The sequence below is a fragment of the Chiroxiphia lanceolata genome, chromosome 13 (genome assembly GCF_009829145.1).
Source record: "Chiroxiphia lanceolata isolate bChiLan1 chromosome 13, bChiLan1.pri, whole genome shotgun sequence".
In the NCBI taxonomy this organism is placed as follows: Eukaryota; Metazoa; Chordata; class Aves; order Passeriformes; family Pipridae; genus Chiroxiphia; species Chiroxiphia lanceolata.
Genome location: NC_045649.1, coordinates 696,323 through 721,875, shown reverse-complemented (window position 1 = coordinate 721,875; position 25,553 = coordinate 696,323). Strand labels below are relative to the sequence as shown.

The following is a 25,553-nucleotide window of genomic DNA, read 5'->3' as shown; positions in this document are numbered from 1 at the left end:
CAGGGACCCACGACATGGGTTTGCCTGCACCAACCAAACCCCACCTCAGCTGGCCCTGAACGCCTCGTGCTTTGTGCAGTGTAAAACTAGGGCTTGTGTGGCCAACAGTGACTTAGGCTCGTTTGCAAAGGGGAGTTAAACACAAGTAACTTTAGCAAGGCCTTAAATGAACCTTGAGACAGGTGAAGCTGGAGGATATTTCTATCCCCGTCTCTGGTACTACCCACGTGTTCCTTGAGCAGCCAGACCCCTCACCGGCCCCGTGTTCCCGATCTCCCTCACCCATCCCCGTGTCCCCCCATTCCCGATCTCCCTCACCCATCCCCGTGTCCCCCCATTCCCGATCTCCCTCACCCAGCCCCGTGTCCCCACATTCCCGATCTCCCTCACCCATCCCCGTGTCCCCCCATTCCCGATCTCCCTCACCGCCCCGCTGTCCCCACATTCCCAATTCCCTCCCCTCGGGCAGTGGCTCCGCCCGGTGCCGGCACTGCGCGTGCGCAGGCGGGGGCTCTCGCGAGAGCTCGGTGGTAAACAGCGCCCAAGATGGCGGCGGGCCGGGCGGCGGCGGCGGAGCGGTGAGAGCGGGACGGGAGGGGGCGGGGGCGCTGCGGCTCCCTCAGGGCTCGGGGGCGCGGGCGCGGGCGGGGCGGGCAGGCCCTGCCGCCCTTCCCGGGGCTCGCTGCCCCTCGTCTCGGGCTGCCTCGCCCGCCGGCTGTCAGTTCAGCTCTGCCCTGCCCGGGTCGGTGCCGGCCGCGCTCGCTGCTCTGCCCCGGCACCGGGCACGGCAGCGCTGGGCTCGCCCGTTCGCCGGCGGGACGCGCTCCGTGCCGGGGCACCGGCACAGCTCCCGGTGCTGCTCCCCGCGGCCACGGCCGTGCCCCCCGAGGCTGTCCCAGCCCATCGCGGTCCCTGTGCTCGTCCCCTGCTCCGGGAAGAGCAGCGGCGAGCTCCAAGCGCCGCTGTCCGGGGGCACGGGCAGGTCGGCAGGGGTGAGCCCCGTCCGGCCCCTCGCGACAGGGAACTTGTGGGCGTGCTGTTCCTTTGCGCTTAGTTTCCATCGTACTTCAGCATCATGCTCGCGTACAACCTGTTATCAGCCCTAAGCGTGTTTGCTTTGCTTATTTGTTTGGTTGTTTTATTTTATTGCCGTAAGGGTTATAAGCCAAGGAAGTGATAAGGCTGGCAAAGCTCGGCCAAGACCATCAGTTACTACTGTACTGTAACTGTGTCGACTTGAAGGATGAAGGGGAAACTTTATAAGCACAAGCCGTCCCCAGCCTGTCATGGTGTTGTCAGTCAAGGGAAAACTTAGTAATACTAAATAAAGTTAAATAAAAATGAAGCAACAGCTGTCACATTCAGACCGGCTTCCTTCTGTGGCTGTGCTGTGAGGTCAGTCCATCATTCCCCTAAATAGTGTGAACCCCCTAATAAGGCTCCTCCTTTCCAGCCCTGATCACAGCTCAGTGTGCAGTTCTGCTCTGCTTCTCCGGGTGGTGTGACAAACCAGGCATAAACTCTTCTCTTTGCTTATCTCTTAATGGCTTTAATCTAGCAGTTGCTGGTTAAGTGTTTGGAATGTAAAATAATACTAGCATTGCAATTTTTCCTGAGTGCATTGTGCACTTTGGAACGTAAGGGGAAGAGGCTGTCCCTCCAGGTAGGAAACACTTCCAACACGTTCCTTTAGCTTCACATTATTGCCTTCTGTAATCAGCCCTTGTTTTCTTGGGTGCCCCTGTTTAGTAATACATGTCCCAGCTCAAACAAATTTGAAAGACTTTTTTCCTGCTGATTTTCAGGCCCAGGGACTGCAAGTTTACCTCCTCTTCTGTCTCTTGTCCTTACCAGGCCTTGACATAGAGTTTGAATCTGATTTTTTCCTCTTTGCTTCCCTTATACAAAGTGTGGTCGAGTTTAGTTGTTGCTGTTGGCTGTTCTGTTGTCAGATTAACACCCAAGTGTTCCACATCTGCTCTGGTCTGAGCAAGGGAGAGACTTGAGTGTTACTGAAAAAGTCTTAAATGACATGTGAACATTTTTCCTGATCATTTCTAAAATGAGCTACCGAGGGTGTCATGTTTTGGGGTTTTTTTAGGTTTTCAGACTATACAGTTGCACAGACATGAATCTAATTATTTTCTATGTTGCCCTGCCTTACAGGTTGGCTTGCAATCAGCTTTGCTAATTCTAGGGAGTTAACTTTGCCATCAGAAATGGAGTACAGGACTCAGCTACCACATCCTGAGTGACCAAATCGTTTAATACAAAATGGAGAAGAAGCGTAGAAAGAAATGAGCCTGTTCATTAGGCTTGGCCTGGAAAGACCATGAAATCTCCACTTATTCTGGACCCAGCTTTAAGAATATCCAGTTGATCAGCACAGTGAAAGCAACATTTACTGAAACAAAAATGAACTAGTTTATAAAGAAGAAAATCGCGATTTGAATATATGGAATTTTTGGAGTGAAACCATTTTCTTCCATGACCATGAAGTTTGCAAACATCTGGTTTGTTCTGGTTGTTCTTTTACTCTGTGGCAAAAAACACTTTGGTACCAGACTAGGGAATTCCTCTCAGGAGGCTCACATTTGTCCTGGATGTTCTCGCCTTACTCTGAAAGTGGAGTTCACCTCGACAGTCGTGGAACATGGTAATAAAGAGTTAAGCAGTAAAAAAAATCCATGTGAAGTTCAAGTGTGTGGTACTGATTTGTGGTGTTTGTGCAGTTGTAACATTCAGGGTTTCTGTAGAAGAATCATCTGCTAATTTTCTATATTCAAAAAGAGAAATGCTTTTTCCGAGGTTCTTTGCTTATCTGGATACCGTGTTCAAAGAACAGGGGAAGGGAGAGGGAAATAAAGAGGGTGTTAAAGGTGGAAATGGAGTGTGAAGGCTCAGGTGGGCAAGTTTGGTATGTTCAGTAGCTGTTTGTTTCGACCTGCTGGTGTGGTTGAGGCTCTTTTATGAAATGTAACTGCACAAGTGGGCCTCGAAGGAGTGACAAAGGCAAGAAGTGTCTGTGGATTTGCTTAAGTTTGGAAGTGATAATGTGTGCATGGAAAAAGTGCAGATAATTGCAGAGGGAGCAGGTGAAAGGCCAGGTGAGGCAGATGTGGCTGCTGAGATGGCAGGGGAAGCAGTGGGACACCTTGGCCCTGCCTGCCCTTGGTGCCTCAGGTCCCTGTGATGTCCCCATGGAGCTGTGCTCCGGGGGGGTGGCAGCAGGGACATTGCTGTGCCTGGGGAGTGTGGGGGGTGTGCTGGGGCTGAGCCCGCTCCCAAAGCACTGCTGCACATCAAGGGCTGCACTGTTGGATTGGCTTCATTGTCTGAGCCTGTGATAGTTGGGAAAGTCAGTAATTTGCACTAAAACTCAGCACCATGCAGAGTCTTAGACCTTACCTGTTAAACACACTGAATTGGCAGATAAGTTTGTACTGCTGGATGTAACAGTCTGTTCCCTCTCCCCTGCTCCTGCTACATCATTTCATCTTCCATGATATTTAAAATTCTACCTTCCTTTCAAAGGTTTTTATCACATTTTGCAGGTTTCCTGGCGCAACACCCACCACCCCCTCCCATTATGTAGCAGAGAAATAAATTGCAGATTTCTAAAAGCAATTAAAAAGTGCCTCAAATTGTGGTTATTTGCTCTAAATAAAGAAAGATTCAGACTTTGTGATGTGAATGCATGAGTAAGCCGCCAGCTCTGATAAGTTGTGCTCTTGTTGCAGAGTATATTGTGGCTTTTAATGGATACTTCACAGCTAAAGCCAGAAGTAAATTTATTTCCAGCGCGCTGAAAAGTGGTGATATTGAGAACTGGAGGATTGTACCTCGCAACAACCCGGCCAGTGACTATCCCAGCGATTTTGAAGTCATTCAGATCCACGAGAAGCAGAAGGATGGAGTGCTCACACTGGAAGACCACCCGAACATCAAGCGTGTGACACCTCAGCGAAAGGTCTTTCGGTCGCTCAAATATTTGGAGTGTAAGTGATTTTCTGGGTGGTTTCATGAGATCTGCTTTGGGAGTGTTCTCAGCCTTCCTCCAAACCATCAGTGGAGCATTACAGAAATGAGAAGTGTCCTGCAGTTTTTCTTTGATTTACAGAAACCTGTTGTTTTGCTTAGAAAATTATCATGGTCCTGTCATAACCTTTGCCAAAACATGGCAATGGTTCTGTGTACAACATAGAAACACTTCCTTTGCAGCAGTTACCTGAGACTATGGACCTCAGTATCCCTAGCAGATAAACCAGAAGCTTTTACTGATTTTGATCAGAGAAAATGGATACTCAGTAGTAACATTACGATGTGTATATTTGCATAAAAATCAAATCCTTTGTGTTTTTCCTCATACTGTTTTTTTTTATCCTAATGCTGCATAGCTGATCCAATGCTGCACTGCAATGAAACCAGGTGGACTCAGAAGTGGCAGTCATCCCGCCCCTTGAGGAGAGCAAGTCTCTCCTTAGGTTCTGGCTTCTGGCATGCAACAGGGAGACACTCCAGCAGGCGCCTGCTGAGGGCTATCCCTCGCCAGGTTGCTCAGACCCTGCAGGCAGATGTCCTCTGGCAGATGGGTTACACAGGTAGGCTTTTGCTTGTTGGCTTAGAACAATAACCTTGGAAAAACAAGTGAAGTGTAAGGACAGGCTAACTGACTTCTGTGTGTTTATCTCTCCTTGGGTGCTGGATCCGGAAAGACCGAGAAATAATTTGCTTTGAAATGCACTGCATATTTATGGAGTGCTCATCTCTCTGTGTGTGTGCTGTGTTTAGGAGAAGCTGGTCATATTTATGATCCTTGGCTGAACTTCTGAATTGGAATGGGAGTTTATTTAGGATCTGTAACTTACTGAGGTTGTAAATCGCATGCTACATTAAACTAAAGTTCTCTTTAACTTGATAGATTAGATTTACTGTGGAGCTGAATCAGAAAAAATAATGCTTTTCTATTAATAGGTGCTGGTGTGAGAGTAGCAGTGTTTGACACTGGCCTGAGTGAGAAACATCCACATTTCAAAAATGTAAAGGAGAGAACAAACTGGACTAATGAGAGAACCTTGGATGACGGTGAGTTACTGTGCAGTTTTCCAACTATTCCTGACCCTGGCGTGTTTTGCACTTGCTGCTGTGCTGCCAACATCTGTTCAAGCCTTGTATTTTGAGATTTTAAGCTGAATTCTGCAGTGTCCCAAGCACTTTGTACTCAAATCAAGTTCAGCAAAGGGTATTAAGGTTCCAGGAAGGTGTTGCATAAATCTCCTTTGAATCATATGTGACACTCCTCATGGCTGTGGAAAAATGTCAGGGCAGGAAGATGTTGTGTAGGTGTAAATGCACTGTCACAGTAGGTGGCAGTGAGAGCAAAGCCCACAAGACTGTTTGCTTTCCTACTCCTTCTTATGTTGCTGTTTCATACTTCTGGGGGACACCATTTGCCTTCTTTACTGTGCAGTCCTAAACTGAGCAGAGTTTTGGCACCTTCGTGGAAAGTTTTTCTGTTCTATATAACTGAACTTTTTATTTTCCACAGTATGTTTGTGTTCCTTTTTCAAATGTCGTCCCTAACCTGCCCTGACCGTGTGCTGTCACAGATTATTAACTCCACACACTTTGGGTCAGTGAGTCAGCTGCAGTTTAATCTCTCTAGAGTTCGAGGTAGATGCTTATATTGCTGACTCTGCTGTGCATCTCTGTAGTTTTATCATGTGTAGTATTTCTTTACATTGCAGCACCTGCTTTTGATAGCTCACTCTGTTCTGTGCCCACATAGTTGCTGCACAGGCAGACTTGGAGTACAAAAATATAATGTTGGCAGTCCCATAAAGCAAAAGCGAAATTAATTTTTTGAGGAGAGGGGAAAAAAAAGGTGTTTCCTTGTCTCATTGTTCATACTTAACAAAATACGGTTATTGCAGAGTCGAGATAAAAATTCTTTAAGAAGTTTACATTAAACTGCACTGACTTTGTGAGTTGCATTGTCCAAAATACTGTTTGTCTCTCGTGATTCCATTGGTAGCAATCAGGAGTGGATGGACTGCAGAGTGCATCACTCAAGTTTCAGCAGCTGGTTTTCTGGCTACCCAGGGCTGCAAACTCTGCCCCCACTGAACCTGGTAGCAAAATGCAATTCAAAAAGACTAGGACTGAACCCAGTGTTTCTGGTTTGTTGTAAAGTCTGATAAATTGATGTGATTTTTGCTGTAGGTGATGCTTAACACTATAAATCCTTGGCAATGTTTGTCTTCTAACATCTTATTTTGTTTCCTTCTCCCGGTGATAGGTTTAGGCCATGGGACTTTTGTGGCAGGTGTGATAGCCAGCATGAGAGAATGCCAGGGATTTGCTCCAAATGCAGAACTGCACATTTTTAGAGTGTTCACCAATAATCAGGTAGCTATTTTACATGTGTTTCAATTTCTGCCTTTCCAGGTTAATCCTGTATTAATCCTTTGGGAATATTGCATGCACTTGTAAATGTAGACATCAGTAAGTAGGAAGGGTAGAGATATTTGTAAGAGACTTACCACAAGATTTCTTACAGTTTGCAAATCTGGTATATTTTTCAGAAATAATATGTGGAAGTCTGATCTGTGTAGTGTGGAAGCAATCACTCAAATGTACTGAGCACTAGAAACTTAAGGAGACCACTGTCACTTTTGTGCTTTATTCTGGTGTTGTTTCTGCTCTCTCTCTGCAGTCTGTATTGCTGTGGGATCACTGGATTTTTTTAATGATAACTTCTCCCCCCTTTTTCTTTGTGTAGGTCTCATACACGTCTTGGTTTCTGGATGCCTTTAATTATGCAATTTTAAAGAAGATAGATGTATTGAATCTAAGTATTGGTGGGCCAGACTTCATGGATCATCCATTTGTTGACAAAGTTAGTATGAGGAAATAAAGTGGTCCTGGTGTTTGTATCCCTCACACGAATGCTGCACTTGCAGAGCTGTTTGTTTGCATCTGGTCCTGCTGACAGTTTCCACAGAGTCTCATTTGATGAGTGTACAGTGTACAGGCTTTTAGGAATATATTTAAGGAATGGATTAAAAAAACCCAGATGTTCACAGAGCCATGGAAAATGCTCTTTTACAAAATGCTCTGTGTACTTCTAGGAAGTGACTCCCAGGCAGATAACTAAGAGGACTTTTAAAGAAGATGCTTAACTGAAATCCACCCTTCTTTGTTTTTTTTGCATCTCTGCATGGTTAATTTATTTAATGGTAAAAAATATGTGTAGTGTGAATTTAGTGAATTTCCTAAACCAGTTTGTTTAAGAGCAAATAGGTAAAAAGTTACAGGTAGTTGATTCAGCTGTGTGGCAAGATATTTGTTTCAGGTTAGGATGGAATTAGGTTTTTGTCTTTGTAAATGTCATGGTTCCCTGAATTGTTGGGCTGGCCTTCAAAAGCATTAAGTGGATAATTTAGTTTTTAAAAAAGGATACAGTCTTTCTTTGTAAAGGGTAATTAAGAGGTTTGAGGCATACAAATTCTTCCTTGTTTTTTTTATGATAACCTGCACTGAAATGTAGTTTGAGAGTGACTTCACTGTACTCCCCAGAGTACTACTGGAGGGGATTCATAATCACTACTTGGCTTTGGCATCTGGACTGCTTTGTTATGGACAGGAGGTTTTCTTTGGTGTAATATAAAAGGGTTCTGTCAGCAGTGTCACATAATCTTAAGTAAGTTTGGAGCTTAATACTGGATATACTGGATGCATTTTGTGAGTCTGAGAAAGAAAGAGGTGTTGGACTAATCCTTCACTTCTGTCAGGGCCCATGGAGTATTTGTTTTTTAGAAAAGACTCTTTTTTGGTGGCAGAGCCTTATGGTGAACGTTATTTTTTGTAGGTTTGGGAACTGACTGCTAACAATGTCATCATGGTCTCTGCTATTGGCAATGATGGCCCTTTATATGGGTGAGTTTCAGTGACCACTTCAGACAAAACCAAGTATGTTGTTACGTGGTTTTGGAAGTAGTTGTGCTTGCTCAGGAAGTTTTCTCTCCTTTTTTTTCTGTAATCTGTTTATAGAAAGTGACTCAAGTTAAACTCTTCTCAGTGTCCTTATTGCTTGCATTTTGTGAAGTACTTAGCTAAATATTTTTCATTGAAACAGTGGAAAGTCAGTAAAAGAAGAATGGCAGTGCTTCCAGCTGACATTTTTCTCTTAGTGTGAGCAGACTGACCTTGGACTAAAGGAGTACAGAAGGGATCAAGCCACAACAATTTGTGGTATATTTCTAAAATAAATGCCTAAAAAGGGATTTTGTTTTGTCTTCAGAGTGTGTGGTTTGGTGGTTACTGAGTTAGTGACTGCCTGATAAGTTGCTCTCACTTGTAAAGTATAACTGTATCTGTTTAGGTCAAAATTTGTTTCTGTGGAGATTAAAAAGAGTATCTGACAAAAGTCTGGTGGCAGCGTGTCTGTCACCAAGCTAAACTTACGATGTGTCTTGGGTTTTGGGTGTTGGTTTGTTGGGTTTTTTTGGCTCCTATCTCCCAACTTGTTGTAGGACTCTCAATAATCCTGCTGACCAGATGGATGTGATTGGAGTCGGTGGCATTGACTTTGAAGACAATATAGCTCGCTTTTCATCTCGGGGAATGACCACTTGGGTAAGACACTGGCCAGCCACACTTGCACTCAAAATAAGGGCCTTGGAAAGGCAGCCTTTTTCCAAGGGCTAATCCTGTGCAGATGGGATGTATTGGAGCACCAATGAGAAAAGGTTTCGTGAGAGACCATAGTTAGAGACTGTAAGTCTTTAAACAAGAAACTTAATGTTCTTTTCAGGGTGTCTCCTTATTAATCCTGACCACTACAGACATTTTTGGTTAATTTCTAAACTATCCAGTTCCTTTTGATTGATGCTGAGGACTTGTCTGTGGGGTTAAATCTGCAAACATGAAGGCCTGCCCTTGTCCTTTAGTTTAAAAATCCTGGGATTTCCAGATGCTACATGTAACATTGCACTTACTTACCCGTAGAACTGAGGTCATGGTTGCTGCACACCTGATTTCAGATGAGCCTGCACTGTGATCTTGATGGAGGGGAATATCACATGGTTTTGTTTGTGGAGCCAGGTGGTGGCCAGGTTCTCATTTTGTCAGTGGTTTCATGCTTAGATACTGATCAGCAGCAACGCTGAAATGTTGAGAACTTCTCATGAACAGCCTGAGTCTTTCTTTAGGTTGCTATTCTGTGGTGCTGAACCTCAGCTAATTTTACTTCTGAATGACCTGCAGTTACTTTAAGTGCCCAGATGAAACAACCAGTGTTCATTATGCATTAGGGCAGTAACCCATCTGTTTTCTTTCCCAGGAGCTGCCTGGAGGTTACGGGAGAGTGAAGCCTGATATTGTCACCTATGGCTCTGGGGTGAGAGGCTCTGGCATGAAGGGTGGCTGCCGCTCTCTCTCTGGGACCAGTGTGGCATCTCCCGTGGTGGCAGGTGCTGTTACTCTGTTAGTGAGGTGAGTCCTAAATAAGAACCTCTAAGAAGATAGCAATCAGGAGGGTCATAAAGGAATTCACTGAGTAAAACTAAGTTGTGTTTAGATGTAGGAAACCAAACTTGGACTGTTAAATCACTCTTTTTCTGCCTGACACATTACCTTGTCTGGCTGCCTCTAAGTTTCCTGGGAGAAACTTGAGAACTGTTTTGTGTAATAGGTAACTGGAAAGAATAGTACTATAAAACAATTTTGTCCCATTTTTTAGTCATCTGGAACTGCTGAGCTTATATTAATTGTGTTATAGAAGAGCAAATGCTCAAAGTAGGCACCTGTAGCAGATAATTATCTGCACACTTGTGAATTTTTTAGGATGTAGAGTTTCATGGTTTTTGCCCAGTTGCATAACTCAGCTGTTGCAGACAAAAGGACTTGGAGGTGGGAATGGCAGGTGTGTCCTTCATGTTTGCCATAGCTACCTAAGGATGAAACAAACCTCTTTTGGAGAAACATGCTAAAAATTCAAAGTCCTCATTGCATTTCCCCTGTAAAATGGTGCATTTTTCTTTGAACAACAAAGCTACTTTCTCCCATTGGAAGACAGAGTATTTTATTTAGTATATAAAGATACTGCCCTGATTGTAATGACTGTGGGTCATGGAGCACACTGTAAGGAGAAAAAAATCATGTATTACACTGTAAGGAGAAAAAAATCATGTATTACTAGTTTTTAAGAGAAATATATCAGAAACTTGTCGCTGTTCTACCTCTGAGTCAGTGAGAAATGAAACAATAATAGAGCAATATGAACAGATGATGTTACAACAAACTGATTTTTTTGATTAGATTTTCTTTAAATCAAATGGCTGTTAAGGCAGAACATTAAACAAGGCTGGCTAAAAACTAGAGTAAAGGCCACCTCATGGGGTTTATTGTTTCCTCCTTAGCACGGTTCAGAGGCGGGAGCTGGTGAACCCCGCGAGCATGAAGCAGGCACTCATTGCGTCAGCACGGAGGCTGCCTGGAGTCAACATGTTTGAACAAGGACATGGCAAATTGGATCTTCTGAGAGCTTATCAGATCCTCAACAGCTATAAACCACAGGCCAGGTTAATTTTAATCCTTAATTAATCAGTGGGGCAGTGTAATGTGTTCTGTTCTTCCGAGAGCAGGCGGTGCAGGTGTCGCTCCGTTGGGCAATCTGTGCTTGGGCAACAGCAAGGACTTGCACAGATCTTACGTAATCCTGAGGCACGAATTTGGAGAAGGGAATGGATGAAAAGTCAAAAGTATTTTCTGCCTAACTTATAGCAGTGTAGGGGATGCTTTATTTCGTCTTATAGCCTTAGAAGTTATGAGTAATGTAACCTGGAACACAGCAGAAAAGTACTTAAGTTTTCACTTTTGAGGATAAGAACATTCTCCCTGTGCTGAAAAGTTTCTTTTTTTGTGTGTGAAAATCTTTTCACAAAACTTAAAATGTAGGAAAAAAGTTAGAGAGGGAGGGAAGAAGATTTTGGGGCAGATTTGGGAAGTGAGGTGAGAGCTTGATAGAACTTTATGACTTGCATGGTTTATCTGTAATTTTTTCATAGTTAGTTATATGTAGTTGCATGTTCTTCTTCTGCCTATTGATTTTTTTTCTCTTTAAATTTTCCCTCCTCCTTCCTGCCCTAGTTTGAGTCCAAGCTATATTGACTTGACCGAATGCCCCTACATGTGGCCCTATTGTTCTCAGCCCATCTATTATGGAGGGATGCCAACTATTGTTAATGTTACCATCCTCAATGGTATGGGAGTCACTGGGAGAATCGTAGACAAGGTAAGTATTAACATTGTTCCAAGTTCTCACCCTTAATGTTGCTAAAAACTCCCCAGAAAATACTCCTTTAGCTATGCATTTCCTAGAACAAATGTCACTGCTGAGAGCAAGAGATGCAAAGTGTTTGGTTAAAGGGTGTACCCAGACAGGTACATTTGTCAACATGGGCTGTCCACAAGTGTTCAGGCAATGCACTGGTTTCAGAGGCATGTAGCCTTTTATCTTTGTAAAACCAGTTTGAACTGAGATGGACTAGGAGATTTCTTTGTATTCTCTAATAGCATTTAAAATCCTTTGGATAGACTTTCCTCTTTTTTTTTTTTTTTCTGTCTGGAACATAAATGATCTTAGTAAAGAATCCTGACACTGTAAATCATGCCTCTTCCATGGGTCAGAGTGACCTGACTGTATGGACTTAACCAAGCTCTGCTGCAAAACCTGTTCTTTCACACCAGTGATGTTGAGCATGTTCGTTGGGGAGGGAGGATTTTAATTAAGTTTAAAGGTAGAATAGATTTGGGAATTGAGACAAGTTAAATAAGGCACCTGTTGGATAATTCTAGCCTATGTAAATGAGCCCAATTTCCACATTTTAGGGTGAATCCAAGGGTGTGTGTTGGATTCAAGCTCACATTAAAGGACATTGAAGCTCTTGTCCGAGATAATTAGCTTGTGGTGATGCTCACCCACAGCTGCTGTAATTTGGGGTCTCTTACACTGTCAACTCTCTTTACTGAAAGGAAATTCTGTGTCCTGACCAATAAACCTTTGCACAGGACCTCAGGACACTGAAGCAGGTTCACTTGGGCAGTGTCCTGTTCAGGTAACTTCTCACAGTCCTGCCTCTGAAAAGCCTGTGGTCTGGGTCATTCGGGCTGTCACAATTAGGTGATTCACTGATACAGTGCCAACCTTTTGAGCTTTGTGGGCATCTTTAGGTTTGCCATAACCTTCAGAAGAGCTAATGTTTGTTACTTCTTTGTGCAGAGGAAGAGGGCTCTGTGTGCAGAAATTGGGGGCTGCAGATGCTGTGTTACCAACGTTGTGTGTTCTCCATTCCACAGCCAGACTGGCAGCCCTATCTGCCCCAGAACGGGGATAACATTGAGGTGGCTTTCTCCTATTCCCCCGTGCTGTGGCCTTGGTCTGGCTACTTGGCAATTTCCATCTCTGTAGCAAAGAAAGCAGCATCTTGGGAAGGCATTGCTCAGGGTCATGTTATGATCACAGTGTCATCCCCTGCAGAAAATGAAGTAAGTTCTGTGTATTTTGGGTTTTCTGGGTTAAGAAATGTTTAAACTGCATCAGGACAATACAAATACCTTGTTTTTAAGGGTTTGCTCTGGTCCTGTCATTTGAAGCAGAAGTTAAATTGGTGTCAGGAAATTGAAGAGTACAAATAGTGATCTTTATAGTTGAGAGCAGGATTAACTGCAAATTGGATATAACTGGAAATCAGAAAACTTCTCCTTGAGACTGACTTCATAATTTTACTTGTTTATTAGGAATTTTTATGTGTTTTGGAAAAGATTACTCAAGTATGTTTCTTCTAGAACCACATTTAATTGTTCCTGAGAAGCTTTTAAGGTTTTGAACAATTAAACCAAATCACAAATTTGTAACATACGTGAAGTATTTTACATTCTGAGCATAAATATAAACTGTTGAGTGCAGAGAAAAGTACTGTGGTGACTCAAGGCAGGAGTCACCTCTTTGTCTCTAGAGCTGGTGACTAAAGGTAGATTTGGTCCCTCCATTTCTCTGGTGTTTCACGCTGTGGTTGGTTCTGTCCCTCAGTCCAAGAACAGTGCAGAGCAGACCTCAACAGTGAAGCTCCCAATAAAGGTGAAGATCATTCCCACCCCCCCTCGCAGCAAGAGAGTCCTCTGGGATCAGTACCACAACCTGCGCTACCCCCCAGGATACTTCCCCAGGGACAACTTGAGGATGAAGAATGATCCCTTAGATTGGTATTTATCTCAGGTTCTATTAAATCAGTATTTCTTGATGTGTTAATGCTATGGGATAACTTTACTGAATGCCAGAGAGCTCTGCCCTTTTTCAGTGTGGCATGGGATTATCTCTTCTAAGAAATCCATGAGAAGCACTTGGACTCTGTATGCTTTTGATGCAGGATTGTTTTTTTGTGCTTTATGGTTTTATTCACATGAACTGAAAAGCTTTTAAAATGCACATTTAAGATACTAAGATTTTTGTTTCACTTTCCTGCCCTAATTTCTCCCAGGAAGTTAAGGGGGGCACTTTATTAACTGCTTCAGCACTCACTTATCAAACAAACATGAGAATTTAAAAGATTGAATCCCAAAGACCAGACCCCTTGGCTGTTGAGGGAGACTTGGCTGAAGCAAGGAAAGGCTTGGCTGAGCTGTTACCTTTGATAGGTGGAGGGGGAAGGATCTGTAGGAAGAATCATGCAGCAGGGTCTCCGTGAGGATTGCTTGGGGCAGTGACCAGGACACAGGCTTTTGGAAGGCTGCTTGGAGCATGTACATACAGCAGGTGGACAGGATTTCAGGAAATCAGAAAGGTGGAAATCAGATTTCTGCATGCCAGATTTAAATGTCTTCAACACTCGTTTCTTTCTAAGGAATGGTGACCATATCCACACAAACTTCAGGGACATGTACCAGCACCTGAGGAGCATGGGCTACTTTGTGGAGGTTCTTGGTTCCCCGTTTACATGTTTTGATGCCAGTCAGTATGGTAAGCATGAGTTAATTGCCTTGCTCTCCACACTGTTAACTTCTTCCTAAAGCAGCCTGGATTTTGGAAGACCTAAAGTGTTGTGGGTGTGCAAATAAAAATTCTCATGGTAGTAGAAAAATATTATGACAGTGAGTGTATTTATTATTTATGTGCTGATACTTTGTTATGTCAAGTGTTGCTGGAGAAGCTTGCTTGGCAGTCCAGGGGAGTTACTGCAGTTCTCTGTCCTTAGCATGAAAACACATGTGACTTCATTAGGTGAGCTGTCAGAGCAGGGTACACAGACCAGATATTGCCAAAATGTGCACTTGTGTTGACTCCTGCCTGGGGTGTGTGAACAGTGATAACGTTGGAGGAACAGCCTGGTGAGCTCCTGTTTCTGCCTTTACACACAGGGACTTTGCTGATGGTGGACAGTGAGGAAGAGTATTTTCCTGAAGAGATCACCAAGCTGAGGAGGGACGTTGATAATGGACTTTCACTGATAGTCTTTAGTGACTGGTACAACACATCTGTGATGAGAAAAGTCAAGTTTTACGATGAAAACACAAGGTACTGATTTATTTCTCAGTTCTTCAGGAAATAAAACACCACAGAACTGCCATTTTATGCAGTTATACCCTAAAAATCCCAGATGTGATATGCTGTACTTAGCACTTGGATGCTGCCCATAAGAAGCAATTATCTGAAGAGCAAAACTGACCTTAAGCTGCAGCTTAAAATATAGCTATTTTATTATGATTGCAAAGGCCCCTTTGGTAATGTAATCTTCTAAAACCTAGAAAAACATTTACAATGAAAAGAAATAAGAAATGGGGGAGTGGCAAACAAAGAAAAATGGACGTGTTTTCACATTAGGGGAGCAGAATAGAAAGAAAATGTGCGTTGCAAGCAGCATAACCAGGTTGTGCACCTGTTACTGGAATTATTCCAGGTATCATATAAAGAAAAAATACTTCAATATCCCCAGTGAGTAACTGCTGTAGTTGTCAGGCTGTAGAGAGATCTGTTCTGCAGTTTGTGAGCAAGTGACATTTTGCTTCATTAGAAAAATGAGAAGCAGGTTATATGACTGTTGGTTTTGCCTCAGCTTACCAAACAAGGAGCATGAGACTGAATTCCTTCTAATAAATTGAAGTTTTCCATGCAACTGAAGTGCACTGAGAACTTTACATTAGTATTACTTAACTTTTGCTCAAAGGCACTGGTGTCAAAGAGAGACAGCTACTCACACACCCCTGGACTTTAATAAGGCTTTGAAATGTAGTCTATATCTAAGTGACTTTGAAAAAGTCTGTGTGCAGAAGACACATGACTTTTGGTTATCCAAGTATATTCTGTGTATTAGTAAACAGTGTTACACTGTAATTTTTACAGGCAGTGGTGGATGCCTGATACTGGAGGTGCTAATATCCCAGCTCTCAATGATCTGCTTTCTGTCTGGAACATGGCCTTTAGTGATGGGCTGTATGAAGGAGATTTTACCATGGCAAGTCATGAAAGTGAGTACTGGAGTCCATTGCCCACACAGGCTACAGTGGGTTGTTTGGAAAACAGTTTTCTGAAAGTGTGAGTTGGGTGAGAGTGAAGGGAACCACTCAAATTCAGTGACAAGAGGCTTGTAAGATGCTTAAATAATTAATTCCTCTGTAGACGTTTTTGTAGTATTTGATTAAGCTTTTCAGTTTAAAAAAAGATAATGTCAGTCTCCTAAATGGAAAGATTTGAAAACAGTGTGTAAAGGTGAACCTGCAAAAGCTGTGCTGAGAAGTGCCTCGAGTGCAAATACACACATTGGTCAGAGTATGCAAATTCATGCACATAAATGTGCAATGTTTTCTTCTGGGAATGTTTTCTTCTGGGCTTGTTTTATGGTGGGAGGGGAGGGAGTGTTATTTTTGGTCTAAACTGCAATTTTATGGTGATGTCTTTCAGTGAATTATGCATCAGGGTGCAGTATTGCAAAGTTTCCAGAAGATGGCATTGTCATTGCACAGACTTTTAAGGATCAAGGTATGAGCTTCTTGTCTTTTCTCTGTATTTTAAGTAGAACTTTGGAGTCGGTGCACAAGCAAAGATGCAAAGTCTAAAGGTCTAAAAACAATGAGTGTAAAACCCCATGGACAGGGTTGGTGTTTTTTCATTTTGCCTAGAACATGTAGTTCACGCCTAACAGGCAGCTGTAATATGGCTCTGTATACAGTTGTTCTGTAGTACAACACCCCAGTGTATATATTCAGATTATTGTGATTGCTGTGTGTGAACACATCCACATGGATGTGTTGTGCATCTCTGAAGGGGATGTGTTGTAATTGTGTCACTTGTTCGTGTTTGTCGCGAATTTCAAGTGCTACTGAAATATATCCCCTAATCACTGCCATAGTGGGCATGAGTGTTGTGGTAGCTGTGGTGATCTAAGGGGATAAGTAAGGAAAATTGTAGACAAAATGTCAGCAGCAGGCCTCCCATAAGAGACAATATTATGCATATGGGAGGCCTGTGGTCTCAAACTTCAGTGATCTGTGCATATCTGTTCTCTTTACTTTTATAATATCTTGTGAGGTGGAAATTCAGAACTGTAATGGCAGCAAGCAGTTAATAAAAAAAAAATCTTGTATTTGCTGAACCTTTAGGAAGTGCTGTGCAGGAGCAGATGAGCAGAAGTGTCAGTGTGCTGCAGGTCAGGCTGGTGTCTGTGGGTGTGCAGGGTTTGAGTGTGAGAGCAGAAGCACATGCAGAGCTTCTCATACAACTCAGCAGCTACCAGAGTTCATTGTGGTTTTGACTTCTGATGTGCAGTGGAGGTGATTACCTAGTGGAGGAACTTTCTGGAACAGTAAGGAGATCATCCATGTGAGCCTTTTGGAGGAAAGACAATATCCCTGTGTGCTGATGACTTGGGTATTTCCTTATGTGAGAGAGAGAAAGGCAGAGTGTCAGTTTGACAAGTAGCCTGCTAGAGCTGCTTTTTCTCTTGAATCCTTTTCACTGCATTTCATGAAGCAGAAGAGCTCTCTGGTTTGCTTCTGGTGTCTAAATGCAGTGTCTCAAGCAAAAGGAATACATTTCAAATACAAATTTGAAATTTATCGGTCTTTATTTTTTGAAATGGGTGTTAGAGGTGGGAAACCTTTAACCTAAAGTCAGCTTTCTGTAAAATTCTGCAGAAGGACTGAAACAACATAAAGAGCAGAGCATTTTGGCTTTAAACCTTTTGCTGAGGATAATAGAATTTTTCATCTAAGCTTGTTCAAGACAATCCAAGTTGTGAAGTCTTTTCTTCTTCTCCACCAAAGAAAGAAAAAAATTATTATCTGCAGGAAACTTTGCAGCCAGGGTCCTGAAGCAGTTTCATTTTTATCATAATGTCATGGGGGCTCTGAAAACTTTTCTGTAAAGGTGTGTGCCAGGGCGTGGGGCAGAGCTGCCTTTGCCAGTTTGCAGTGGAGGCCTCAGTGACTTAGGGGTAAGTTGATATTGATGCTCTACAGGCTATGGAATTTATCTGTGCTTTGCTTTAGGTCTCGAAGTTTTAAAACAGGAGACTGCTGTCATTGAAAATGTCCCTATTCTGGGGCTTTACCAAGTTCCTTCTGAAGGAGGTGGCAGGATTGTCCTGTACGGAGACTCCAACTGCCTGGATGACAGCCATCGACAGAAAGGTGGGGGAGCCTTCTTCTCTTAAGCTGACAGCTGTCCTGGGGGGGGGGTTACAGCTCCATCAGAAATAGCTGGGGTTTGGGGACTCTAAATACTCCTTCCTGGGGATTAATCTCAGTTCTGCAGAGCTCTGCTGGGACGCTGGAAGGTTCAGTTAAACAAAAGAGCACCCCACGTTCAATAGCCCTCTGGTAGATGGGACTCTCTCCCCCACACCATATTTTTCTCTTCCAGCTTTGGAGGCTGGTTTTGGGATGGTGTTTTTTGTAAGGAGGGGTTGGTTGGGGTTTTTTTTTTTGCTTCTTTGGGGTGCTTTTGTTTACAGAAAGCACAAACAGTTACACATGCTTGATTTGAGCTGTGAAGGGGCCATTAGAGGATCCCTTCACTTTTTCCCTAGTTACATTTTCAGAATATTTATATGGAACAATGAATTTTATCTTTTGAGTTTGCTCATCAGCCTGCCTTGTTCCCTTTGCAACATTTGCTGTGAGGATTTGTGGTGATGTTCAACATTTCAGTTGTGCGTTACTATTTTCTGTTTATTCTGCTTTGACACAAACCAGCTGCTGAAAATATGTCAGAAAGCAGGAAATCCCATTTGTGTTGTCAAAGTGTTTGTTTGCAGCTCCAGGTAGCAAGTGTGTGAGGGGGGTGTGTGGTTTCTGTGACTCCCAGAGAAGCCATGCTCTTTGCCTACACACTGTGGGTGTTTTTTGTAAAACCTTTTTTTTTATTAGCACTTTGTTTGATCTGACTTCTCAGGTTTTTAAGAGGTTGCTTGGGTGTCTCATAACATGTAAAGCCACAAGCTGGTAGAACTGTGGCTTCAGGGGACAAAGATAATCCAATATGCAAAGTCTTTCTGCATTTCCACTGAACAGAACTAGATTTTCCTTTCGTGATCAAAAGTACATCTATAATTTTTTAAGCTTTTGTCACTGATATTTAAAATGTTAGGTTATGCAATCCATCCCTTGCCTAATTTATTTAAGTTTAAAGGAAGTTACTGCCTAAGGGAGCTCTCCCATCTGTAGCTCATTTCTTTCTCTCCACACATTTTGAGGTTTTTTAGAAGTTCTCCAGTTTCTCCTTATCTGTCTTTGAATTGCTTCCTATGAGTTGCCCTAACACCTGCCTAGCAGTGCCTCAGTGCTTGCTTTAGGTTATTGAAAGCACAAAGCATAGGAGAAGATACATAGCTTTAAATTAAGTAATAGAAAATAACTCTTTGTGACCTCCCAAATGCCATCAAATTCAGTGTGACCTCTGAAGCAAGAAAAAGTGGGAGGCTTTAAAGAAATCCTTTAAAATTAGCTTTTAAATTGTGAACCAGGAGCTGTGTCTCCTGCAGAGACATCGGTGGCTTTAACTGAGGTAAATTCCTAACATTTGTGAATATAAATCCTTAAAATCTGATTGACCTCTTTGAAAAATCAAAGGTGAGGGTTTAAGGGACACCAGGATTATGAAGATTAATTCCCATTCCCAGCCAAGTGTTCCCAGGGGGAGAAGTTCTGAGAAAAATAGTTTGCTGTGTGGTGGAAATAGCTTATAAGGCACAGTCCTCCTCCTGCAAAGGGAAGTCTTAGGGAGTTGTGATGTTTAACTGGCTGGAGTGCTTGTTTGTTAGGAGGAGCTCTGGACTAAGGTAGCAGTAGTTCAGGAGAGAATCAAAACGAGGGATCACGTGCTGTTGAAGTGCAAAGGAAAACCATGATCCAAGTGTATTGTGGCATTGATTCGCAGGCTGGTCTGTACCACAGCTGCTGTGGGTACTGCTTGTGCTTTGCCTGGGATGTACCCAGAACGTTTCCCCTTTGTTTATTTATTTTTTAAGCTTGTGGAAGCAAATGAGTCATAGCCTTGCACTGAAAACACTACCTTGCTCTTACTTTTCAAGGTATTTATTTTGTCCTTTAGAAAAAGTAGTTAGTTCTCCATTTTGCTGTTAAAAATGATACCAAAAGCTCTGAGCTTCCTGTGTTTCCACACTGAAAAACCTCGTGATTTTTGTCAGGACTTGGACGGCCTTGCACAACCTGGAATTCCTCTATTTGAGACCTGCTGTTTTATGTCCTACTCCCCAAAGGAGCCTGGTTTGGTACAAGAGAGAAGATATTTTAGGACTGACCAGATTAATTTTGTGTTGGGGGATAGTGTGTGGGAAGTTGCATCTTTCTGAAAGATGAGGCCTAGAACTTCAGGAGAAAAGCAAGAGCCAGAAAAACGGATTGTACTTCTGAGTGTCACTGGAGCCTTCTTAACAGAAAGATAAGCCACTTTAAACGTGGCATAATGCATGTCTTGTTTTGGGGCTGTGAAATCCACAGATTGCTTCTGGCTGCTGGATTCCCTCCTGCAGTACACGTCCTACGGGGTGATGCCACCCAGCCTCAGCCACTCCGAGAACAGGCAGCGCCCGCCGTCGGGAGCAGGACACTCCCTCCCTGAGAGGATGGAAGGTGAGAGCCTTCATTACCCAGCAGAGCCCTCAATGGAAGGACTGGCAGGGTAGGAAGTCTGGGGCAGACCCCTGGAGTTATATGCCAGTAAGGGCAGTTTGTTGTGAGCTCTGCTATGGTCTGTTGTTCTACTAGAAGAGAGCGCTTACTGTGAGATTTTGTCGTGATATAGTTTGGTTAGACTAAACAAAATGTTCTATTCTTATGGCAGGAATATTTAGATGCCTGGTTCTGCTAGGGAGCATTCTAGTTACTGGCTACAGAGCAGTTATAAAGGATTCAGTCTTATCTCACGTGCTGCCAGCAAAATTTGGGTTACCTGCTATGGCAGGTGCAGACTCGAACTGTTTTGTAAGGTACCCTTTGGTTAATTCTCCCCGAGATGTAGCTGTGAGTCACAGTCACTAAGCAGCACTGTTTGGCCTGGGGTGAATGTTGGTGACTCTCATCCTGCCTGTGTTTGGTAACCCAGCCTCTCTCTGCTGTGAGTTGCAGGTAACCATTTGCATCGATACTCAAAGGTGCTCGAGGCTCACTTGGGAGACCCTAAACCCCGGTCCCTTCCTGCTTGTCCTCATCTGTCCTGGGCCAAGCCACAGCCTTTGAATGAAACTGCCCCCAGGTTAGTGTACATCTTCCTTACACAAGAAGCCTCATTTTCGAGTTCAGCTGAAAAATTATTTCTTCCATCTGCTTTTAAAAGGGACAACTGGAATGCCTTTCCTAGAGAACTACCAGATTGCAAAGAGGAAATAATCATAAATGCATCTTCAGTGAATAATTGTGACTCACCTAATAGCTACCCTGTGAAACTGTGGCATTTTAAAAATAGCTTCACCAGTCACTGTTGTGATTGAATGATCCCAGCTCTGAGTGAACAGCGTTGCCCAAGCCCACCATCTCTGTGTGCCTTTGAAATTTCTGAAGCAGCTTCTTGGACAGCTCTCCCAGTGCTGCTTCTGTCGTGTCATTTGTCAGCCACTCAAAGGAACGTGTGTTGGCACACAGCCCTTACCTGTCTGCTGAGCTGGTCATGGGTCCTCTTGGCAGTCTGTGTGCAAGAAAGAGAGTTGTTAGTAAAGAGTTGCTCATCTGAGTTGTGTCCCTGTGGTGTCTAAGTTTAGGTTTGGAGACCTGCAAACTGCAGAACCTAAAGAATGGAGCAGATTGTCATCTGGGTCCAAACTAGTGAATTAGACGTAGGTTTCAACTGTCACTTTCTGTATGTGTTGCTAGAGAATTCCTTGCATTACCAGTAAGTGGGCAGACACCTCTGTCTTTAAATTTTTTCTAGCAACCTCTGGAAACATCAAAAATTACTGTCAATTGACCTGGATAAAGTGGCACTGCCCAGTTTTCGACAGAACCGACCCCAAGTGAGACCATTGTCCCCTGGAGAAAGTGGAGCATGGGACATTCCTGGAGGTAAATACTGAAAACTTTGAAAATTGCTGGTTTGGTTGTGCTTTCTATATAAGTTTTGAAAAAAAAAAACCAAAACCCAGCACAGCCATATGAGAGGCCACTGTTTATTTTCAGTTGCAAAAAACCCGCAAGTAATAGTATGGCTGTGTTAGAAAAGGCTGACAGATGTGAACTTTTTTTGCATATGAAGAGTTTATTCAATAGAGAGCGTCATGACATGCTGGGAGGGGGATTGTGGTGGGTGCATCTTGTGTAGCTGAGATTTGTTTTGGCACTGTTCAGGCTGACAGGTGTCAGCAGCAGCCCCTGTCCTTGGGAGCTGTGGCCACATACCCACTGATAATTAAAGTTCCTTCTGTGAGTGCCCAAAAGCAGAGTCCAGAAGCGTTTGTTGGATTGGTGCCTTGGGCAAGTTATTACACTGGCAAACCATGTCGAGGACTCAAACCAGCTTTCAGTCTAATGGTGGGCTGCTCTCCTACACAAGCTTGGCACTGAAGACCCAGCTGGAAGCAGTTTGAAAGCCTCATATGGACTCTTTTCCCAGTTTGAGCTGCTAGACCAAAGGACACCTGTAAAAATGAAGGGTTTGTTTCTACAGCTCATTCTCACCGTGTCCACCGCCAGTGTCTGGAGCAAGCATGAAATTTTCCTTGTTCCATCAGGATTGGAATTGCAGCAATTACTTCCTAGTAAGATTATGGTCAAGCATCTGCATCTCTCTTCTAGTGCAGAACAGAAGATTGTTGTTACAGGGGAAATCTGGGTTATACTTTCATGTGCCCAGATAGATCAAGGTGGAAGTGCTGGTGCTTTTCTGTAGCGTTAGCATCCTGTCTTATTTTCACTAATCGGTCTGCAGCTGTTAATCTCTCTGTCTGAAATGTAATCTGATTAATGGCTGCCTGCTCTTTGAACAAGAGTTACCGTCGGGCGGTTTAGGCAGGTGGCATTAACACCACACAGACGTCGGAGCTCACGTGGTAAGGACTTGCCTCCAGCCCTCTTTGCCTTTGCAGGTATAATGCCCGGCCGGTACAACCAGGACGTGGGACAGACTATTCCGGTCTTTGCCTTCCTTGGTGCCATGGTGGTCCTGGCGTTCTTTGTGGTGCAGATCAACAAAGCCAAGAGCAGGCCAAAGAGACGGAAACCGCGAGTGAAGCGACCGCAGCTTATGCAGCAGGTTCATCCACCAAAGACACCTTCTGTGTGACAGCTCTGCCTCGCCAAAGATGACCTCCTTTCACCGGCGGCTTTCCTGGCGATGGATCGCTCCCGGGGAAGGTGCAGCAAGTGCAGCACTGATGGTCTAGTGACGTGCACCTGACATCATCTCATAGTCTTTGGCTTCTGGAGAGAAAACAAAAGGACCTCATTTGATCATCTGTACATAAAACTGCAGCTTTAAGCAGCTGAAGCCACCAAAGACTTGAATACTGTTTAAATGGCTGCTTAGTCACTACATATCCCAAGAGGGAGAAAATGGACCTTTTTTTTAAGCTGACCAAACTAAAATTTATTTGTTTAGAGGCTATTTTCTATATTTATTGTTGGGGAGGGCGGGGGAAAAGTCACTTTAAGGACCTCTGCTAAGGAAAAACAAGTGCATTTTTTTGGATGGGATGCAATTTTCTAGAACGGTATTACGCTGAAGAGTATAACATGCACCATTAAAGAAGGGAGGGGGCAAGAGAAACCAGTATAAATCAGTGAGGCATACTCCTGCAGTTTATTTTTATAAAGCCAACTACCATGATGTTTTGTAATTTTTGGTCATGATTTCACCGTTGTTGGTGAAGCAGATTTTCAATAAATATGTTATCTATATGAAGCAAAGACAATGTGCTAAGTGGCTCTTCTTTCCACTGGCAGTCACAGAGAGCAAGTTGTTGAGTAGAGCAGATATTCATGTCTCCCCTCTTCCCACCATATCTTTATCCTTACCAGCAGCATCCCAAGCTGCAAACTTTCCTTTGGATCACCAGCTGGGCAGTTGTACAAACGGTGCTCGGCCTGAGTGAGCACGAGGTTCTGGAAACCTTCCAAACGCAGAAAGTTGTGGTGAGAAGAGTGCTCCCAAAGAGCTGAATAAAAAACTGTCCTGGGGATGGCACCTGCCAGCACAGTGTGGTGTGTCACAGAACCAGAAACCTGGTGTCCTTTGGTTGGTCCTGCCTGAAAGCCTGTGACTTGTCATTGACTTCAGTAAGTTGCCCCTGTCCATGTGCTGCTGGTTAACGTTGCCATCACTGAAATAGCTTCTCTCTTCTGTAGCAAAGCTGTGAGGTTTTCCCTGCAACTGCTGCAGTCACTGCTCCACATGAGCACCTTTTCCCAGGAGGAGCCAGGAGCTGGTGTCTGCTTCTGTTGGTCAGCAGAATCACAACCTGGGCAGGTAAGTGCTCTGCACTGGTGAAGGGTCCTGGGTGAGCTCTTGGGCAGCCCTGGGCACAGCTGGAGAAAGAGAAGGTGACAGGGACAGCCCTTCTGGGTGGTCTGACTGCACCCATCCTGTTAGGGCTTACAATCCTGGATGGTGGTGGTGGGCCTTGGAGAGGGCACTGCAGGAGAGAACATTCCTCCATGTAAGCTGGGACAAGCCTTTCAAGGGGTGGCTGTGGATAGGGTTTGCCAGTGCATGAGTATCCTGCAAAAAGGATTTGGAAAAACCCATTTTCCCTAACTTGGGAAGTGGTGGGTTTTTCCAGTATGTCTCTTCTGAAGATGAGGATGCACTCGGTGCAGGAAGAGTCAGAGTCCTGTTGCCATGCCAGAGAAGGCACTGAGCTTTTGCATTGGAACCATTAGTTAGAAGCTCATTGGGGCTGAGGAGATGGTCCCAAGGTTGGGCTGCTTGTGCCATCCCAATGGGGTTGGAGCCTGTTGCTCCTCTATCTTCAAACATGGCCCTGTGATGGCAAGGGAGAGGTTTTCACCATCACACCTGTGGCATTGAGGTCTCTCGTAGGGCCAACCAGCAGCAGCTCTGCAAGTCATCCAGGTTGCAAAAGATCTCTCAGTAAAGGTGTGAAATCTCAAGGACCAGACCTCAGAAAGGGTTGCAGGTAGCAAAGTGTAATTGTGGCTGGTGTTTTTATTTGTCCAAAACGAGGACTGTCCATTTGCATTTTTGTACCTTTGGCAGTCTTCAAAGACAATAATGTGGAAAACATATCAACAGCCCCTTTTCCACCTGCCAAGAGGACACAGCAGCAGGTAAAGCTGCCAACCCACAGGGACCCTTGGGTTACAGCTTGCAGCTCAGGGCCTGGAACACCCAGATAAATGGGAGAAAGAGAGGACAATATAAGTGAGGGAGCCCAGAGCCACTGAGCAGAGAAACCGCCTGGGGCTGCTGTGCCATCGGGGGAGAGGAGCTGCATCCCTTTGCTCTGAGGTCCTCTGATCCATCAGAGGGAGACTGGAAAGCTGTCACTGCTCAGGTCAGTGCTAATGAGGAGTCTTGCTCCTCTCATTGCAGCACTAATGAGAGATTAGAGCTCCACTGCAGCCCTGAAACCAGAGTCAAGCTGTATCAAAGCCCCAGTCCGAATTAAGAGCCTTTCCCAGTGGCTGGTATTTTACAGCCCAGTGGCCAATTTCTAAGTCGTAAAGGCCAATTATTTCCGAAGCCTTTGGTGTGCAGCTAATGAAGGCCTGGAAGGGCCCTTCTAAGTGGATATAAGCCCCGTAGGCGGCAGAGATGTAATGGAGGTGGCAGGCACAATTAGCCATCCATAATTCCGCCGAGCAGCTGATTAAAGTCTCTTTATCCGTCTTACCGAGATCAGAAGGGCACATGTTTGGGAAATCAAAAATGTATTAGAGGCTGTCAGCCAGGGTCTGTGTGCTGAGCCCGGGGCAGTGGCAGGTGCTGGGAGCAGCACAGAGCTGCTGCCTGTGCCCCACGTTGGGGATGGGCCCCTCACCCCTGCGGGTGCAGCCTCCTCTCTGCGGGTCCCCGGTGGCACCAGTCA

General features: G+C 44.2%; 2 protein-coding genes across 3 annotated transcripts in view; both read left to right on the top strand.

The window, feature by feature from the left end:
• HSDL1 (hydroxysteroid dehydrogenase like 1) overlaps positions 1-16,685 on the top strand; it is a 39,758-nt gene extending 23,073 nt beyond the window's left edge. The window contains exon 7 of the mRNA XM_032701146.1: positions 16,674-16,685. The gene's annotated coding sequence lies outside the window, so the exon portion shown is untranslated. The remainder of the gene's footprint in view (positions 1-16,673) is intronic.
• MBTPS1 (membrane bound transcription factor peptidase, site 1) lies at positions 483-23,969 on the top strand. 2 transcript variants are annotated; one of them, XM_032701123.1, is made up of 23 exons: positions 483-578; positions 2,167-2,656; positions 3,741-3,998; positions 4,398-4,601; positions 4,975-5,085; positions 6,299-6,408; positions 6,782-6,898; positions 7,871-7,938; positions 8,535-8,637; positions 9,344-9,495; positions 10,422-10,583; positions 11,152-11,296; positions 12,361-12,549; positions 13,094-13,266; positions 13,905-14,020; positions 14,419-14,575; positions 15,401-15,525; positions 15,959-16,036; positions 17,545-17,685; positions 20,017-20,148; positions 20,644-20,770; positions 21,443-21,573; positions 23,851-23,969. In XM_032701123.1, exons 2-23 carry the CDS (start codon positions 2,488-2,490, stop codon positions 23,859-23,861), a joined length of 2,979 nt encoding a protein of 992 aa, XP_032557014.1. In that variant the 5' UTR covers positions 483-578; positions 2,167-2,487; the 3' UTR covers positions 23,862-23,969. The 2 variants fall into 2 exon arrangements, with proteins under 2 accessions (XP_032557014.1, XP_032557013.1); XM_032701122.1 differs by lacking the exon at positions 23,851-23,969 and adding an exon at positions 22,593-23,412.
• Positions 23,970-25,553: the final 1,584 nt, after the last annotated feature.